A 20,474-nucleotide genomic window follows, 5' to 3' on the forward strand; every position below is an offset into this window, starting at 1 on the left:
ATAAATCAGCACCATCTTGACTATTGTTCTGTTTTGATTTATTTCCTGCAGTACTGTATAGTAGATAATCATAATAAACTTGGGAAATTTTTCAACTTATGAGGTCATTGTATATAGAAGTAATCCCTGTGAGGCCTCATACTCCTCCAAACACTGTTTCACAGTTTTTTTTTCTATTCTTGGCTCGATATGATGATGATGATGATGATGATGATCATATAGATATTAGGCAGAGGATGAACTGAGGGGCTGTACTCACGCACTTTATAAGATAAATAAGGTAAATATGAATTATTCTGAATTGTAAGTCATGCAAAGCCAGTCTAGTAGAGTTCAAGAGTAAAAATAAGAAGTTAGAAATGTGCAGAAAAGGTTAATCATCTGGAAATAAATCATAGGTTCAAATGTCTAAGAAGAATAGAGTTTGACAGGCCAACTCCAGAGGGAGCTTTAGGATTTGCGTGAGATTGTTGATTACAGTTGAATTACAAAAACGAAGTGTGAGATTTGAAAGAACTGTTATGGATAGAAGTTTAGCTGGTGCCACTCTCAATCCTAGGTAAATTGGGAGAGAGCTTTCGGAATGTCTTACCAAATCAAACATGCCGATCATCAAGAGTAATGTTTGAAATAATGTTTTTTCTTCTGGGTTATAATGAGGACTCCCTGTATTAGGCAGCACATGGGTTTTAACCGTTTTGCATTGCAGGGGTTTTAAGTAGGTGAATGACAATCCAAAATGTTTCTTCATAAACAATGTCATGCATTTACTTGCTTGACTTTTATGAAATCATGTGGAACCAGGCGACTTTTTTTAAGTTATGAAGCCCAGTGGCCTTGGAGATTGATGTGCTTTGAGTCTCTTGATGGAAATTAAAAAGTTTTGTTGTCGTTCTCCTTCTCTCAGCTGAACTGAAGAAGCAGCTGGATGTGCGGAGGAGACAGAGAGCCGCTTATGGTAAAAATTATTTATAACTTCTGCCCACACCAACATCTAAACAACAAACATGTGAAGCAATTAAAATTCACCACATTTCTGCACATTTCTTGCCTTTGCATTGGGATTGCAGCTTGAGGAAGTATCAGGTCTTTTTATTATCATCTTTTTGATATTGAACTCTTCTCAAAACAGGATGATAAACGCTGAGCACATTGTGGCCCCTTTTCAACTGTTACTGGTGGCCACTTCAAAGCTTTTGCAGCAAGCCTCAGTGAATGAAAGCTTACTGGCCAAAGACTGGGCGGCTCAGGCTCTAAGACGCCTTCATTTGCTCCATTCTGACTGTTTTGATCAGTGAGATAAAACCTTTGATGGGGAAACCTGGTTCTAAAGCATGCAAACACCTCCCACCCAAAGGCTTTTCTTGTTATTTGGAGATCCGCATCAGAGAGCTCTTCACAGCAGCCTGGTTTCCATTATCCGAGGCCAAAAGTTTAAATGCTTTCTTTGAAGCCAATGGACTCATGACACACACAAATTCTCAGCTTCTAATCTTGCACTTGTCATTTTATATAAAACATGACCATGTTTCCTTTTTGTTTTTAACTCCTTTGTCCTCTCTGCAACCTATCAATTCTACACCACAGGTGTCATGGAAAGTCACACAGGGTCTGAGGAGGAGTTTGACCCAGCTGAAGAAAACCTCTGCAAGCACATTGAGGAAGAAAAAAAAGGGTGAATTTGTAGTGCTTTTTAATGAATTACTATGGCAGACCCTGCTTGCATTGACTGGATACAGCAGATCCTTCGTAACGTGGATAAAAGTTGAATTCAGTACCGTTAATTTCTCCTGTCAGTTACAAGAGCATCGTTGGCCGTCTAAAAGCGCTGAGGACCGAGATTGAGCATCTGCAGCTGTTGTTGGAGAGGTCAAAGGTCAAGCTCCAGAAGGACTTCCATAAGTGGTGGAGCCAGGAAGCTTCCAGTCTGCAGGTGGCTGAGCTTACCTTCCTCTACCTATCCATGTGACAACACCACATAAAGCATCTGGGAGCCTGATGTAAAGTCCAGGGAAGAGTGTTAAAGACGTGTTTGACATTAGCCTTGTCTCTGGCTTTTTGTCTTTCTGTTTATGGATGTCTTCTTTCGTTTGTTTTCTGAATGCAGGGCTCTGTGGTCGTGTAAGTTGATATGCATCTGTCTTTGACTTGTGGGGCCTTTATGGCACCAGTGTGACCCTTGCAGCCTCTGTTCAACATCATGCTCAGTCGGTCCTGGGGGGAAGATATGTAGGAGGCAAATACACACAAAGACATTTTCATGGAACTCTTTGTGACCCAAACAAGAGCCTGGAAAGCAGCTTAGAGGAACAGCAACAGATGATGGACAGTCCCAGCAGATAGCATTAACAGGAACAAAATGTCACACAGTGGAGGCAGCCAGCTAAACATAGTGGAGAACAGTTGCCATAACGCTATAAATATTGCATAAATCTTAGTAGCTAAAGATTTAGCTATTGAAATTGTTGGCTAACAGTCTTTAACAGACATGTGAAGAATAAAGTTTCCATACAGCTATGTACTGCTTCCATAGGAATTCAGAGGCTAAATAGCTGATAATCCAATTCACTAATTAATTATCAGGATGTGTGAGCAGGTTTATAAAAGCAGGAGCCTTGGCATTTTGCCGTCTGGAGCATTCAGATGTGTGTCGGGACAATGCCACAGTGTTCGCAGAAGTGGACATCCCAGGAAATTCACCCCAGGTCCGGAGCACTCAGCGCTCAGCAAAACTGTAAAAACACCCAAGAGCTACATCTCAGTCAAATGTGAGACCATCTGTCTCACAGCTAAAGCTTGGTTCAAACTGGGTCACAGAACAGGACAACGATCCCAAGCACAGCAGCAAATCTGCAACAGAACGGCTGAAAAAGAAAAAGCATCGCGGTGTTGCGATGGTCCAGTCAAAGTCACAGTGAAAAAGTTCACAGTATAGATACTAGAAAAAATTCAAATATAGTTCATTCAGTTGTACCTTTAACCAACTTTTGAGCTTTTACCGTATGATGTGTAAGTACTTTACCAGTATCTACATGGCTATATCTGTCTGTGATCTCTGTGGGTAATAAGAGATAAGTCTTGTGCAAAAGTTTAAAGAGAGAAAAGCTGATAAAATTTCATGTCTAAAACCAAGTTAGACTTGTCTCTCCACTTGCACGCTTTCCTCAGCCTTGATGGCTGTCATGTGGTTGGTTTCGGAAACCAACTGCATAGAAGATGTTAGGCACCAACATGTGATGAGCAGACGTCGCTGGCTGCCGCTCTTTGGTTTTGATCTTATGAATGGAGAAGAATAGCTCATTCACATCTGAGAAAAGTTTGGAAATGTGTCACTGAGTGACGAATGGGAAGCAGAGGAAATCCAACAGACGGGCCTTACACATGCAGTTTGAGTCCACAAAGCAGGACGTCCTTTTTCGTGCCTGTATATATTCATCAGCTTTGTTCACACGTTTATTGTTCTGCACACATGTGATCGCTTAAACTTTGTGTTATGACAAAGCCAGAAGACACAAAATACCTAAGGTTGTCTGGTCCTTTTAAAGAGAACTATGGCCACATTGCATTTAACTGTTACCAGGCTGGCATGATGTTGTTTGTAGAGAAGTGGTACAGAAATATTTCAGTAAATTAACTTTTCATTATTTGTAACCAGGAGTCAGAGGCTGCAGCCCAAAGTCACACTGGGACACTGAACAGGACCATACAGCCATCTACACCTCGAGCTCCGGGATTTGGGTGAGATTGCTTTTTGCCCAGCCTTGCAAAAGATGTAATAAAGGTCTGACCAGTTGGCTGGTATGCACTCTTAATATTAACTGTGTATTAAATAGACATTTTTAGCTTCTATTCAGCTCATACACGTATAAAAACTAGCGAAGTTATAATGAGAACCACTCTCTTTTTACTGATTTATTAATAATATTATAGTTTCCTTTTCATTTCCGTGCCTGAACACTTGATTTTTAGCCAGCAACCTGCAGCTTGTTTCTATAAAACCTTTTTTTACTTTAATAAATAGCAAACAATTGCTGGAACAATGTTAAATCAATAAAACAATGTTTTTATGTGAAAGATACAAACAATACTAAAAGACCTAAACTTCATCACAAATGTTGAAAATGATTAAAGAAATTATTAACCACCATTTTTTATAAGGAATATAGTACAAGAACTAGAAAAATGGAGCTGAGAATATGGCAGCTTTAGTTTTAACTCAGTGAACTTTGCAGAAACTCCATTAACAAAATGTTGCTACAAACTATTTTTGTGTTGTAGCGCCCTCTGGTGGTTGGCTCATGTACATGCATACATTTCCTACAGATGATATAATGTTCTGTGGTATTTTGTTGTCAGTCTTCATGAAATACTCTTCTAATTTTAATTAGGGCTCCTGCTCTCAGCAGTACTGTGAGAGACTCGCCAGCAGGCCGACACCTGAATCCAGATCCTTCTATCTCTGCTCAGGAGCTCAGGTCAGCTACGCTTCACTGATCCTCTCATTTATTTGCTCTGGGTACTGATGGGTTATACTGCATGTAGCCATACGATATGTAACACTATATATATACACATACACTGATTCTTTGAATTTCAGAAGTTTTACCCTTGAAAGCAAACCTCCAGGACCAGCTGTGCCAGCGTGGCAGAATAACCCTGTGAACAGGAAGGTGACAGACTTCACCCCTTCTTCTGAGTGGAAGTATGTGAATCAGTGGCCTGGAACAAAGGTTGACAAATATTACAATCAAAAGAGGAGTTTTAAACTATTTCTGGCCAAAATAATCCTTTGGAACAACATATTTAGGCCCTACAGTGTCAGTGACACAGTCTTGTTAAGTATAACTTTGTATACATGTTACTAAAAAATATTTTTTCTTTTGTCACATGTAGCTACGTGGGGGTTTTTATGATTATTATCGTGTGCCCTTTAACTTTGAATCTTTATTATTAACTTCAATCTTTATTATGTTTTTAGTTTTGATGACATCGTTGAACTAATACTTACAAATAAAATGCTTACATTTCTTAAATCTCACAGGAGATCCTGTGAGATTTAATACAGATTAATGAACATAATTATGGGGGTGCATGTATTTTATTGTTTCACTTGTAAAGAATAAAGTGACAGAGCTTTATTTCCAGTATATTCTCAGAGTTCTGCCATTTAACATGTTCAGAGGAACTATTGACTTCACTCATATCTCTTTAGAAATAAGAGACATCACAGTCCTTGTATTGTCTATTGTTTATTTTTTACATTTTTAAAACAAACTGAAAGTTCTTTGGATTTATTGTCGACATTTTGAAGCACTTAAATCTGTATATAGACGTGTAGATTTTATAGATTTGCAGTGTTTTTGTTTTTTTTCAGTCATGAGCACGGCTATGATTTTTTATATCTTTGTGAAGTAATGTCTACAAACTGTGCTAACAAATCAAACAGGCCTCACTGCTGCCTGAGCTACCTTTTTACGATCACAGTTAAACACTCGTGCTTTTGTTCCACCAGCAGAGACTGCATTGTTACCTGTTTCTTATAAACCTCTGGATTACGAATAGTCAAGAATAACAGGACTGCTGGGTTGTTAAAGCAATGAATGATGATGGCTGCCTGTCACAGTAACTATTCATACATTTCAGGACCCTCACCTCTGCCACAGTCTCATCCTCTATTCCGCTGACTGGAGACCAGCAAACTGATGCTGACATCCTGGCTTTTATCAGGGCTAGGCAGAATCTCGTCAGCAGGGCAGGTGACACACACAGATACACACGTGCAAAAAACGCACCTTAAGCACAGTATGCATTATGCATTCAACACCGCCCTCTGCTGGCCTGACAATAAAGTTTAGCTTCTTTCAGGACTTTTCGTAGCTTTCTTTATCCTCGTTTTCTGTCCACTGAGGGAATAAAGAGACTTGTTGCTTCCACTTCTCTGTCACAGTGTTGCATTATGGTCACAGACAGCATACATATATGGTGGACACTCCTTTCACAAAGCCCTGAGGTTTATTACAAACCTTACTTACCAGCTTACATTCACTACAACTTAGGGAGCTAGTCTTACTGAGCGAATTTGAGGTTGAATTAATTCAATAATTGCTTGAACATTAATATTGAATACAGTATTTTTGCTGTATGGATTCATGTGTGTTACTTGAATGCTATCTCTCTTGGTCACGACACTGTTGCAAAAAGATTTTTAATCTCAGGAGTTATCAGGAAAATAACTGCTGACTTTCTTCTTGCTTGTTTTCTTGCTTTATTAGTTTATTAAACTGTTTTTCTTCGTCTTTTCTTCCATCATTATAGCTTTCGCCACTAAATGTTTACTAAGTTCTTTCCTCAACTTTATTTGGGCACTACCAGTGTCAATTTTTACTCTTTCTATATTTATGTATACGTCTTCCCAAAACACCTTCCAAGACACTAGTGCGTTCTGGGAAGTGTAGTAACACTAGCAAAGGCATTTGAACATCGCCACACAATAGCTTATTCTAACTTTTTCTTTGTTTTCTGAATTTCAGGCAAACATCAGCAGTGATGTGTTTCAAGTTTGACCTCCACGTGTCACGGCGAGTGAGATGAGCCGTGTGGAAAATAAAGGAGGATCCAAACGCAGGCACTTGGTAAAGGTGTGATGGTGGTTTATTAAACACAAAATAAAAATGGACAAAAGGCGAACCGAACAAAGACTAAACTATACTGGGAACAAACTGAGTACAGAACACGAACCTGAACATGAACGAGAGCGAGCAGAAACCGATTGACAGCAGGGAAACACACAGCTGAAGCAGGGTGGATACACAGACGAACCAGCAACTACAAACACAGAAGACACGACTTAAATACACTCAAAGAATCACAGGGAGATTACACACAGGTGGGAGACACAGCTCGGAGTCATTAACGAGACGAGAGGTAAAACTGAACACACTCACATGAGACGCAGACCTTCACAATAAAACAGGAACAAGAAACCATCACACTAAGACGCAGACTCGACATTGAGAGACAGACAGAAAATGACACATGGAACTAGACATATACTAAGCAGACACAACCGAAGAACAAATCCTAAACACAAACAGAAACATGAAACTCTAATAATAAACATCATAATCATCATCATTAACACAACAAGAGAACAAGAAAACAATCCCTGATGCAAAATTAAACCAAAATATAATAAACTCAAAATACTGGGTGGAAACTGACCCAGAACCGTGACACCACGTCTACCAGTTGAAATAATTACTCATGACCCGGTACATGGGTACTAGGCTTCTCCAAGAAATACAACACACACACGCGCACACATTATGCCTGCTGTCAAATGTGCACACTCAGTTACTGGCTTCTTCCTGGTAATGACGTGATATAATGGTCTTGAGTGGAAATCACAGCCTGCTCCGACTGTTTGACAAATTTTGTCTCAAGATATCAGAAGAAGGAGCGGCCAGTCGGAAGCCGGCTCCTCCAGTTTGTGGAAGTAATGAATCATAACTATGTAAATGATGCAGAAACAAATAACTTTCATATTTCCATCTAATTTTACTTTATTCAAAAGGGGTGTAAAAGTGTATAATATCAGGACATTTCCTATTTAAAATGTACAAAAAAAATGAAGCAGAATTGTGCGATGCTATGACACACACTACTGCTGTTCTTACTTCTGAGTTTCTTGTTTTGTGTATTAGTTTTAAACTCTCCACTCTGCCTGCCTTGTGATTTAAAATCCACAGATCATAGCTGTTGATGCACAAAGCTCATTTTCTTTTGCCATTTATATTAGTAATAAATCTTTTTTCATGAGTGCTTCCTTATTTCTCTTTGATAATATGTAATAGGTGTAACAGTGGCTTTTTTTCACTTTGGAATTTAACTGGAAAAGTGGAAAACCACTGTCAACTATAGTTCTAACAGCTGTACTGAAAAAATTAGAGTATCTCTTAGGTCTCCCTGAAATTTGAAGATGATCTGTATGAGATCATATAAGCAAAAACAGTTTTTGTGCAGCAGATTTAAAATTACATCAGGCATTCACTCGGACCCTCAGATAGTCTCTCAGTCTTGTTCTCTAAAACTTAAAGACTTATGAGAGCCCGATTCTCCTGCAGAGATGTTTGCTGCTGTTGCGTCATTTCCTGGCGACACTCTCGTTGGACAGCATTGAACGAGATCTACCTGTTCTGGACCATGATAACAGTATTCTGGCTGATTGGAGCTGGAGCGGACCTGGCTTATCGAAGAACAAAAAAAGCGGTTACAGCTGTTCAAAACCCCACAAGGTTGGCCAACACGATTGACCATGGTCAAGCCGTGAGTACTCAGACTGTGTTTACTGAACGCAATATTGATAAGATCTTGGAGAAGCTCACGGCTCTGCATCGGGAATTGAGAGACCTGATGACCAGTGATGGACATTTAGACCAAATGCGAAATTGGAATGCAGTTGTTAATTTGAACCCAAATAACCATCTCCTTCATGCAGCTACTCAAGACTGTCAAGGCCAAGACTGCCCAAAACAACAAATTTCCCTGATAACAGGACTGTGTTTTGACTATCTGCTCCTATACTTCAAGGTCACCTGCATCACCTGGAGGACTGTTGACTTTTGCTTAACCGGGTGAAAGGACACTCTTTCAAGTTGAACACTGGTTACACACACACACACACACACACACACACACACACACTCAAATCTCTCATGTACACAGACACACACTCACCCCCCTCCCCCCTCCAAATGCCTCCGAACCTTTACTCCCATCCAAATTAGGCAGGCAGATCTGTCCAGCACTGGAAGACTGGCAGCAGGACTGGGCTGCTGTCTACATGGGTTGACTCCTGAGCCCCTCCTTCCCTTTGCACCTAAAGCCACCTGTGTCTGTATTCACCTGTCACTAAGGAAGCCACACCTCTAATTAATGTAAACTTTAGGCCTTAACATGTTAACAGGCTGTAAACATATCTATTTCTGCTATGAAGTTTGACATTAACATAGGAGTTACTTTTGGAGCCAGCACCAAGTGGACGCTACAGGAACTGCAGCTGATCTGAGCTGCTGTTCAGGGAAATGATGCCAGCATGCACTGTGCCAAAGGTAAAGAAACACCCATGGAGAAGTGTCCAGTCGGTAAAAAGCTCTATTCAGATTGTGTTACAAACTCTTCTTGTTGGATTCTGAACTAAATAGTTATTATTAGACACAGAACAGCGAAAGCTCTTGACACACCCTTCATTTCTTTATATTATACTTTCAAGGAGGAATTGAGAAATTGTTGTCCAGTCTTTCTGAAGTTCTTTCTGAAGTTTTTTTGTGGCCATTGGCTATTTTTTCACTCCAGTAATTCCTAGTTAGGTAAAAGTTTGCCATGTCTTTGCATGGTGTGCAGTGTGTCCTTAAAGATTTTGAGGAAACTAGACAAGCGAAGGACAAAAGAAGTAGTGCCAGGCCTAAAACCTATAGCAGGTGAACACTATCTGAAAGTCGTGTCCTTTGAAAAGAAAAATCCAGAGCTGATTGGTAGCAGCTTCCTCTTTCAACATGACACTGATCCCAAATTTCAAATGCTAATGTGAAAGTATGCATGTAAAAATATAGAGTGAAACACAGTCAGTCATGTATTAGCCTGCTGTGACCCAGACCTCATCATTGTTGAAACAGTGTGGGATCATCTACATCTGCCAGAGAACAAAAAAAGCAACCACCATCCAAAAAAAGAGCATTGGATGTCTTTCAAGTAACCCGTAGAACTATTTCTGAAGACTCCATAAAAAATTGACAAGGAAGTTTAAAATAGAGAGTTCAGGCTGTGTTCAATAATTAAGGTTTTCTTACTAAATACCGACTCATTAGACAGTTTTTGTCTTATATACTGTCATTACATGCATGTTTCTACACGTTAGTAAATCACTGCACCTATTTCCACAGTAAGCAACGATAATATAAGTTTTAACTTGAGGCTTGTTTACTGCTATCTCAGGGAGATTGTCAGGTTTGAAAAAAAAAAAAAAAATCTCCATCAGCATCAGCTAATAAGCTGTGTCTGCCTACCTAGCTACCTCAAAGCCATTTGTCCAAACAGAGACGACCTGTCAACAGGTTTACATGGCTTTGCATCAATTTGTTTGACACATGCACGCTTTGCATCGAGGCTGAGTGGCTTTGGAGCAAGGTCCTTTTTCGGTCACGTCATTACACCTGTTATTTCCCTCGGGAACATCACTTCCGATCACTGGGTTCACTGGTAATTGTAATAGAGAGGGTGTTCCCAGGAAGAAAAACTGCCTAATTAGAGCTGAAGCATGTTTTTTTTTTTTTTTTTAATAAAAATAAAATGTGAAAACTGTGTAAATCTGCAGAGAATACAATAATCTAAAGATTGATCTAAAGTTGGTCATGGAAAAAAAATCTTCTGACCAACAATGACATGCATTTTTTCTTCTTCTTTTACACCCCCCACCGAACACTTTAAGGGATGTGCTAGGATTGCTGCACTTCCCAGAATGCACTAGTTCCTTAGAAGCTGTTTTACTTTGCGTACACTGCTCATAAAAAAGGACAACTTTTAAATTTTAGTATAGCATCAAGTCAGTTAAAACTTTGGGATACTGATCTGTTCAGTGTCTGGTTTTAACTAAATTAAGAACAGGTGCACTGTATGAGACAACCCACAAAACAAGGAGGAGATTCCAGTAGACGGGAGGTTAGTCTTGGAGAGCTGGATGGGGGTATGGAAGGTCCTGAACCTATCAGCGGGACTGGTATCTGCTCCTTTGTGCAAGGAAGAACAGGCCAGAACCCTACAAAATAAACTCCAGCAGGCCAGACAATCAAAAACAGACTTCATGAGGTGGCCTGTTGACACAATATCCTTTAAAGGGCCCTGTGCTCCCTGCACTGTGGAGCCCAGTTGCTCCACAGACTGTCCAGGAGCTCAAAGATGCCCTGGTCCAGATCTTGGAGGAGATCCCCCAGAATACTATTTAATTATGAGCATGCCCTGATGTTGTCAAGCATGCATATAAGAACATGAGGACTGTACAAACCACTGAGTCCCTTTAACTTGCTGGAGTGAAATCTCAGAAAAATGGTCTGAAGCATCATTTTTTCCTGCTTTGATTTTTGGAGTAAGATCAGTATACTTTCCTAGTGAGATTATGGTCTTAGTCACTAGTGTTATTCCAATGAAATACAACATGATGTTCAGTTTGTAAATGATGGTACTGTTATGTAAAGTATAAAGAGGATAAAAGGGTGGTGCTCCTTCATAACCATGTAATATCAGTTCAAAATTCAAGACGACAAAAATGTTGAACTCTTGGCTTTAAAACAGGAAATCACAAAACACTGGGTAACATCCAGTCCGTTTTTTATATGACAGAAACCAAAACAGAGCAAATATTTGACATCTGTTTGATTAATTTTTTCCAGATGCCTCTAAATAATTGGTAACCTTTGGGTGTGTAAGCCATATATGCCTAATGGTTGATGCTGTTTTCTTGATGTGTTGACATTTTTTTTAATTATTGTAACCTACGTGACTGAAAAACTAAATCCTGTTTAAGTTTCTCCTTAATAATCATAATGAGCACAGTCAGAGCCGAAACTTGGAATAGGCATGTGGGGAAACCCAAAGTTATAGAGGTAGGTGAGTCTGGGCTTGTGTACAGGCTGGGATCAGATGGCCTGTGCTGCCGCTGGTCAAACATTAACTTCTGTTATGCTGACAAGATGTTGCTCCCTTATTAGTGGAAACAGTTGGAAGTGTATGTGTGTGCCCAGATGTCACTAATGGAGGTGAAGTAAGTTTGGCCATTACCCAGATAACCCATAAATTTACAGGACTCTGACCAAGCAGAATGAGACCTGATAACCTATCGACTCAGAGCTTCACCAAACATTAGCCTGCCCTCATCCTGCTGTGATGTAGAAATGCTTTCTCCTTAAGCAAACCGCTTTCGTTGCCTGTTTTCAAAAAGAATCTCACGCTGAACGAGGGTTTGTCTTTCAATTCTTTCTGAACTAAGAAAAAAAACAACCAACTCCTCCAACAAGTTTGTTGATTGGTATCGTATCCTTTCTGTTGGTGGCGGGAGGTCAATGGCGAGCTTTCACGTGGTGCGGGTCAGAGCGAGCTGGACGGCTCTTTTGGCTCTGTCCCATTTCATCTACCTGCTGGCTGGAGCCACCATCTTCCGAATACTGGAGCGAGAGGCCGAAAACTACAATCGAAACCATTTTCTGATGGAGAAGTTGAATTTCTTAGCAAATTACACCTGCTTGGATGGAGACGCCTTGGAGTACTTTGTTAAGGTCTGGCATTTATTACACTGTCAGCATGTGTTTGATAGTCCCAACTTTACCAACACAGTGATGGCAAGGCAACAGCAAGGCAATTCAAAGTGCTTTACATTAAAAGATAAAAGGTACTCATGTAAAATGAGCAACATTACAAAAATGTAAGACCTTCTAGATAGAAAATAGACTGAAATATATGTAATTTAACATAAAATAATCTGAAATGAAAAGCAAAGAGAAAAAGCCAAAAATGAATGCTTCTTCTCCATAGTTTTAAATCATAGTTTTAAAAATGATGTGGCTGTGGCTCAGGAAGTCATCAAGATACTTAACCCTGAGTTCCTTCCAGTGCAATAATAAATCATTAGATAAGGCACTTGAGTATAGAATAAAGTGTGTGTATGTGAGTTGAAGGCTTGACAGTAAGTAGCTTTGAGTGCTCATTTTGATTAGAAAACTGTAATTTACTTGCCTGGCTACTTATCCTAGGAGACTGTCACAGACAACCTGATGGGTCTGGATGGTTAAGAATGTACTGGGAGGTCAGTAGTGCTTCCAAAAACAGAAAGTGAATGAACAATTGTATGATTATGGACGCAGTTTCTTGCTACACCCATACCCCTCACATCCACAATGTAGCTAATAAGACCAAGCTCTTGAGCCGTACACATACATGCAGGAGACTTTAGATTAGATTACATACACCTGGTTGGACCCACTTTTGCCCTTTTTCTTTGTGATATAGACTCAACAAGTTGCTGGAAACAGTCACGAGAGATTTTGGTGCATGTTGACATGATAGCATCACACAGTTGATGCAGATTCCAGCCCACTATATCCCAAAGACGTTTTATTGGATTGAGATCTGGTGAGGTCATTTGAGGAGAGTGAACCTTGGTTATAACAAATGCTTTCTCACCACTCTCCAATCAGTGATCCTGGAGAGTGGATCACTGATTGTCAGCAGTTTTTAAAAAATTCAGGCCTCCTTGCCTGGCTAATTAACTCATTCACTGCCAGCCATTGGCAGTGAATGAGTTAAACCCATTGACTCATTCACTGCCATTGACGGCTATAGACGTCAATGGCAGTGAATGAGTTAATATATGTGAGTAGTTTTTCTACCAATTTTAAGTTTGTGCTGCATCTTTACATTATCAGACTCTACCAAAATGTGTTCAGCATCAGATCTAGTGCCATGATAAATGTCTATCAACACCATAAATGTTAATAATGCAATGAACTACATATCTAGTGATGTTACACGAGAATCAATTATTACACTACAAGCTTTTTTAACATCATGACAATAACTCTTTTAGAAGATGCAGCCTTAAATGCATCTCAACGGACATTAATCAGTTAAATTATGTAAAAATAGATTCTGCTGTTGTCAGATACAGGACACAGTGAATACAGGATTATAGCTGCTGGCCCCACCATTATGTTAAATACATGGTAATAATAGCTGACTGTAACCTGACCTAATGAGTCATTTAGTGTGTTCTAATCTAAAATATTTGCCAGTGAGATTACTGGCTCCCTTTAGTGTCATGAGTCATTAAATGTTCAGGCACATTTAATCCTGATTTTACTATCTCTGTGCTTGCATTTGTGTGTGTGTGTGTGTGTGTGTGTGTGTGTGTGTGTGTGTGTGTGTGTGCGCGCGCACACACAGGTCATTTTATATGCCAAGAAAAATGGAGTAAATCCTTCAGGAAACTCCACAAACCCCAGTAACTGGGACTTCAGCAGCTCCTTCTTCTTTGCAAGCACAGTCATCACAACTATCGGTGAGCACTTTCACATTTCAGTTTTCCCATTTGTGGGAAATGCCTGCCCCGCTTAATAACGGCTCCTTATCTGGTTCACAGGCTATGGAAACCTCTCCCCAAGCACTGTGTCTGGCCAGGTGTTTTGTGTGTTTTATGCTTTCTGTGGGATTCCCCTGAACCTGGCCTTCTTCAAACAGCTGGGGAAGTGTTTCACTATCCACCTGGGGAGGCTGGAGAAGGGACTGGTCTCAGTTGTTCCTCACAAGGTACCGCTTCATGTCCATTAGCTACAGCATGGAGTTAAATTTTTTTAGGGATCACATCAAATCAAAATTGTTTATAAGCACATTTAAAGCTAACATAGGTTGGCCTATTATCTAGTACAGTCTAGTGAAAAAGCCAAAGAATAAAAATGAGGTGTTAAAATGTCCAGTGTTGATGAGATTCTGATGTGAAGAACCTTATCAGCACCATCAGTGGTCACCACGACATAAAAATGACATGTATAGAAAGAAACTTCACCAACTTTCCAGCATTTTTGTTTCTTTGGTAAACTAGCTGGGAGCCCATGTAAACAAGCAATACAGGTGATAAGTGCCCTCACACTTTCACATACCACTTATTTTCCTAACCTTCACCAGGTAACTGCTGGCCAATCTAGGGACAGGGTTAAAGTTTGGTAAACAATCACATCTTTTTATAGATTTTGCGCCTTTTGGAACACTGAAGTGGAAAAGCTTTAAAAAAAAACAAACAAACTCCTGGCTAAAACCTCTAACACCAAAAATGTTTCTTTTAGCTTCTGAAACTATACCTTTTTTAACAGCTTTGACAAAACCTAATCTTACACAGCTCCCATGTGAATTGGCAGATATTACAAGCCAAGCATCACATTTCTGGACCTGCTTCAGATACTGAAAGCAAATACTGGCTTAAACAAAAGATTACAGAAATACTCTAACTACTCTGTTCATTTGTTTATCAAATACTAAAGTGCTGCCAAAAAGACATCAACATTTGTTGCATTGATTGGATGTGTAGGCCACAGCATGCTGATAGCCTTTATCTCTGTGTATAATATCAAACCTTTTGTCCTTTGCAGCAAGCATTTGAGGCTGTTGCAGCGAGTTTGTTCTTTATCGCTGGCACTTTCCTGTTTCTGGTCATCCCCCCTCTGCTGTTCAGTTACGTGGAAGGCTGGACATATGGCGAGGGCTTCTACTTCGCCTTCATTACCCTGAGCACCATTGGCTTTGGAGATTATGTGGTGGGTGAGTAGAGAGAGCAAACAAACAGCACAGAAGTCAACCTAACCTTTGTGATTCTATCCAGTGGACTGTAAAAGGCATTTGGACGTAATGTCTTTGCAGGTACCAACCCTGGAAAGACCTACATCTATCTGTACCGCAGTGTTGCAGGCATTTGGATCATCTTTGGCCTCGCTTGGCTCGCTCTCATCTTCAACATGGCAGCTAGTATAATGGAGCATGTGCTGGACCAGACTTACCCGAGCCTCAGGAAACAAAGGGAGGCAGAGAACATGCCATCCAGTGAAATAGAAGCCACATCAAAGATCTGAAAATGGACTGCAGATAGCACCATATACAGTGCGTAAAATATATTTAGCGAGACTGTGCTAAAATAGACAAAGCAGGATGACTTCTACCTCATTCAGGCCACACAATCGGTGCTTTAAATATTTGCGTTGAACTGTCATAAAATGCAAACAGTTCACACAAATAACACTGTTCTAATTAATTCTAATTATTCTCACTGAGAGCAAAATGTTTTACATATTATATACAAAGTGTGCTCAGAAAGTTATGAGAACAGGTTGACAGAAGGGGGAAAAAATCAAAAGCCTGACTTCATTTAAATGTGGCCAATCTCCCATTCAGCACTATTTTCTCATGCACCTCTGGACAGATTTTAGATCTCATTGCAGAAGTCTTCTCATTTCCCTTTCCCCCCTTTATTTTGTGATCTCCTCCAGTTTGTCAAAATCAAAACTTAATGGAAAATCTGACAAGTGAGTCAGTTGGCATCTTAAGATTGTGCAGGTGTTCTTGCACACAGTTCATGTTTTTGTCACATTTCCTCCCTCACAATAATTGGGATGTTCTTCCAGAACTCTGCACTGATGGGTCCAACCTGAAGGGAACATTCATGCTGTAAAACACTAGAGGCAGTGTGAATGTGGTAACAATGCCATGATATTTCATACTGCACTCATGGTAGCTCCCAAGTCCCTACTGGGTCAGCTCACATTTTTGCCCATGTTATTCCATGTGTTGGTATCAGTATAGGTTAACATCCCTCCTATTAGCGCTCTACTTAGCTTCAGCTCTGAAATCTTCAGGAGTACCACCAGTGTGATTGGTTGGTAATGGTTCTCCAAGAACTGACTGCCATTAAAAAAAACAAAACAAATGTAAGTATGTGACTTGCAAAATAAAAAGTAGCCATTCTTCAGAAACACAAGTTAAGAAGATCAACTTTTTCAGTGTTAGTCATAAAACAATTAAAGGCGCCGCCATAATGAGCTGACTCTCAGCATTAGAGCCTTTCTTGTTTTGTAAACATTATTTCAACATATTCTTAGATGATCTAGTAGAGAATGTGTTTACTCAGGCGGAAATCATGTTTTCTGCTACACGTTTGTGTTTTTTATTAACTCTTGTGTGTGTGCGTTTCTCTGAGAGCATGTCTGCATTTGTGTAGTGATGGAAAATTCAGGTGAATTGAATGCAGAGGGCTATCTTAGACAAACACATTAATCAAAATGGTGAAGTGAGCTGTAAAAAAAAAAAAAAGGATGGCTTTTACCTGTCCCACTTTTTAGTTTGTTTTAAATCCATTCAACACTTACTTATTTTTGGTTATGGAGCGGTTTGGTTTCAGAGACCCTTTTATTCAACTGATTAAAAATTTATATTATTTACCTTCAGCAAGAATAAAAATAAATGGGAGCTTAACTGGAGTAGTGGACTTGCAGAGAGGATGTCGGCAGGCATGTCCGCTTAGCCCAGCCTTGTTTGCTTTATTTATTGAACCGCTGGCGCAAGCTATTAGGGAGGATGAACAAATTAAAGGGATATGGATACGGAATACGGAATATAAAATGGGTTTATTTGCAGATGATGTTTTGCTGACCCTCACAGACCCAGAAAGAAGCTTACCTAAGTTATGGTCAAAGATGGAAATGTTTGGAGAACTTTCCGGATATAAAATAAACATTCAAATAAACACAGGTGATCACATACAATTATGTACCCACAACAAAGATCAAAAATCTGTCTAAATTCATACAAATAAAATAATTAAATATTTAGGTATTAAGATTCCCAAAACACTGACAGAAATCTGTGAATTAAACTACTCACCAATTACAAGGGAATTGAAAGAAAACATTCAAAGGTGGAGCCTACTGCCACTTGATCTGTATAATAGGATTGACCTGATCAAAATGAATATACTTCCGCTACTGCTTTTCCTTTTTCAATCTATACCAGTACACATACCAGCCAAACAATTTGCGTTATGGAACAGAATGATTTCGGATTTATATGGAAGGGCCGTAAACCCAGAGTTAGGTATATAACATTGCAACTACCTAAGGAAAGAGGTGGACTTTCCCTCCCAAACTTAGAAAGTTATTTTAAAGCAGCACAATTAAGATATTTAATTTATTGGTGTGATCCGTCGTACGAAGCAAAATGAAAATATTTAGATGTGACAAAATTAAAATTACCACTACAGACAATACTAGGAGATAAAAAATTATATTTGGAACAGAAAAATAATTTAAACGAATGGACTAAAACTCCTTTAAAGATATGGTTTGATGAATGTGAAAGTCTTAAATCAGGAGCTGGTCTCAAACAACTCAGATGGGTCACACATGATAAGGAATTTATCCCTGCACAAATAGATAGACGTTATACAACTTGGTTAACAAGGGGGATCGGACCATTTTGCTCATTGTTATGAAAAGAAGGATTACAAAGTTTTGAAAAATTAAGAGACACCTACGGTTTGGAAAACCAAGATTTTTTCAGATATCTCCAAGTCAGGTCCTATTTCAATAGTAATATAAAAACTACAGAAGAACATAGTGAAGGCCTAGTCCCCGTTATAAAAGAAGCTTATAAAGGTCAGATTAAAAATAAATTGATTGCTAAACTTTATCAGAACTTACAATCACTTAAGGATCAATCAACCAATTATATCAAAATTAAATGGGAGACGGAGGCTAAAATCAACATATCAGAGGACAGTTTGTTAAATATATGCAGGACACAGATGGAAACTACTAGTTTGGGTTACTGGAGGGAATTCACGTGGAAAAATTTTATTAGGTTTTTTATAACACCCAAAATAAAATACAAACAAAAAGGTCAACTGACAGATGGACAATGCTGGAGAAACTGTGGGGAAAACATGGCAGATCATTTTCATATATTTTGGAAATGCCCAATAATCCAACCATACTGGAGTGAAGTGGTTGAATCAATTTACTTGGTGACTGGTCTCAAATTAAACTTGGATTTCTGTACTGTGTATTTGGGCGATATCCCATCAGCAGCCTCCTTAAAGGACAAATATTTGATAAACATCCTGTTGGGAGCGGGCAAAAAAGCGCTTACCAGAAGGTGGCTGGAGAAAGAGCCCCCAACAAAGAAAGATTGGATAGGAATAATGGAGGAAATATATAGAATGGAAAAACTTACTTTTTTTTTTACCTCAAAATGGACCAATTTCATAAAAACTGGAGGAAGTGGGAGAGATTTGTTGAAGGTGGTAATGTGGGATGAGGGGTGGTGGGTTATATAACAAGAGCTTAACTAAGTATTTTCACGCAACTACTGAAAGAAGGAAGGTCTGCTAAGGACGTGGTCACGTTTTTTTATAAGGTAGCTCATAAAAGAGACTGGAAATACCCTTCCGAATATCATCAGGGATGGACTGTAAAGTGCTGCGTGGACAGTAGCAAAAACCTGACGACATGGGACCTGTAAAGAGGTGGAGGGGAGCTCCCCCAGACCGGGCAGATCTGAGAGTTTCACTGTGCCATTATGTTATTGTCAGTGCGTATTATGTTTGTTTGTTTGGTTGTTTTTCTGGGTTTTTTTGTTGTTTGTTTTTTTGTTTGTTTGTTTGTTTTTGCTGTTTTTGTTTTCTTCATGTAGATGACTGTCATAATTACAAAACTTTCAATTAAAAAAAAAAAAAAAAAAAAGCTTCAAAAGGAAGTAAAATGAAAACAAGGTTGGTTTCAGATAGCTGACGTAAACACTAGCACACAGCTGGAGCCCTCAGCCACCTGTAATTCAACAGTCTGTAATTTAAAAAACTAATAATAGAATAAACTACCCCCATATATTTGTATATGTATAGATGTCCAAACAGGTTTTTGTACCAGGTTGAAAACATGGTTATTAGAAAAAAGAAAAAAAATAAATCCATTCAACACTGAAAAAAAAAAAATAAATAAATAAATATATATATATATATATATATATATATATATATATATATATATATATATATATATATATATATATATATATATATATATATATATATATATGTATGTATGTATGTATGTTTACGTCTTTTTTTGAGAAGGTTGGCTTTTTTTGCGCTAGATTCTGAAGCTGTAGGTTTTGTCTCTCTCCAGCCAAAATTTATTGAACCAGCAGCAAAAGAAGATCCAAACTACTCTTCACATTTCGCTTCACATACAGTGGGATGCATAAGTTTGGGCAACCTTGTTAATAGTCATTATTTTCCAAATTTATGCACCTGCCTGATTTTGTTTAAACAATTATTGCACACTTTCTGTAAATCCAGTCAACTTCATTTCACTTCTCAAATATCACTGTGTGTGTCTCCTATATGACATATTTAACTGACATTTTTTATTGTAACAACCAACTATTTATACAGGAAAAATAATGACTATTAACAAGGTTGCCCAAACTTTTGCATCCCACTGTAAACATCGTCGTGAATTCCCTCTTACTTTTGATGTTTTGCTTCCACCACGATAAAAATAAATAAATAAATAAAAATCACACTTCATGCACAGCTCTCTCTCTCCCTCTCAGTGTACTTCAAGAACAGTTTCCCATGTCAAATCTCTGTTTTCTGCATTATTCGCTTGCTTATTACCCACCAGTCTATGTACAGCGCTGTCGGACGCTTTTTTTTTTAACTCACTTCCGACAAAAAAAGTCTCATTTCTGCTGTTTAATACTGAAGAAATGCAAACTTTTTAAAATTACATGAAATTGCAAAATGATTAGTTGTGTCTCTAATTAAACCTCTGTAACTTTGCTCTGCTTCACTTCAGCAGCATCAGGTAATGTTACTGCAGAAAATTTTA

General features: G+C 38.9%; 2 protein-coding genes across 7 annotated transcripts in view; both read left to right on the forward strand.

The window, feature by feature from the left end:
• kif6 (kinesin family member 6) overlaps positions 1–10,323 on the forward strand; it is an 81,590-nt gene extending 71,267 nt beyond the window's left edge. For 2 of the 6 annotated variants that reach the window (XM_085391529.1, XM_085391531.1), the window contains 6 exons: positions 908–958; positions 1,588–1,675; positions 1,798–1,933; positions 3,656–3,738; positions 4,389–4,475; positions 4,598–5,631. In XM_085391529.1, coding sequence (XP_085247655.1) covers positions 908–958; positions 1,588–1,675; positions 1,798–1,933; positions 3,656–3,738; positions 4,389–4,475; positions 4,598–4,865 — 713 coding nt within the window. In that variant the 3' untranslated portion in view covers positions 4,866–5,631. The other 4 variants (XM_085391528.1, XM_085391527.1, XM_085391526.1 and 1 more) reach the window with 4 other exon arrangements.
• Positions 10,324–11,406: 1,083 nt separating this feature from the next.
• LOC146646540 (potassium channel, subfamily K, member 16-like) lies at positions 11,407–19,486 on the forward strand. The gene is made up of 5 exons (XM_085390968.1): positions 11,407–12,326; positions 13,990–14,104; positions 14,186–14,352; positions 15,189–15,357; positions 15,457–19,486. Exons 1-5 carry the CDS (start codon positions 12,114–12,116, stop codon positions 15,663–15,665), a joined length of 873 nt encoding a protein of 290 aa, XP_085247094.1. The 5' UTR covers positions 11,407–12,113; the 3' UTR covers positions 15,666–19,486.
• The last annotated feature ends 988 nt before the right edge of the window (positions 19,487–20,474 follow it).

The sequence above is a fragment of the Rhamphochromis longiceps genome, linkage group LG19 (assembly GCF_057381845.1).
Source record: "Rhamphochromis longiceps isolate RC_006_pf linkage group LG19, R_longiceps_female_GT1.1, whole genome shotgun sequence".
NCBI classification, from domain to species: domain Eukaryota; kingdom Metazoa; phylum Chordata; class Actinopteri; order Cichliformes; family Cichlidae; genus Rhamphochromis; species Rhamphochromis longiceps.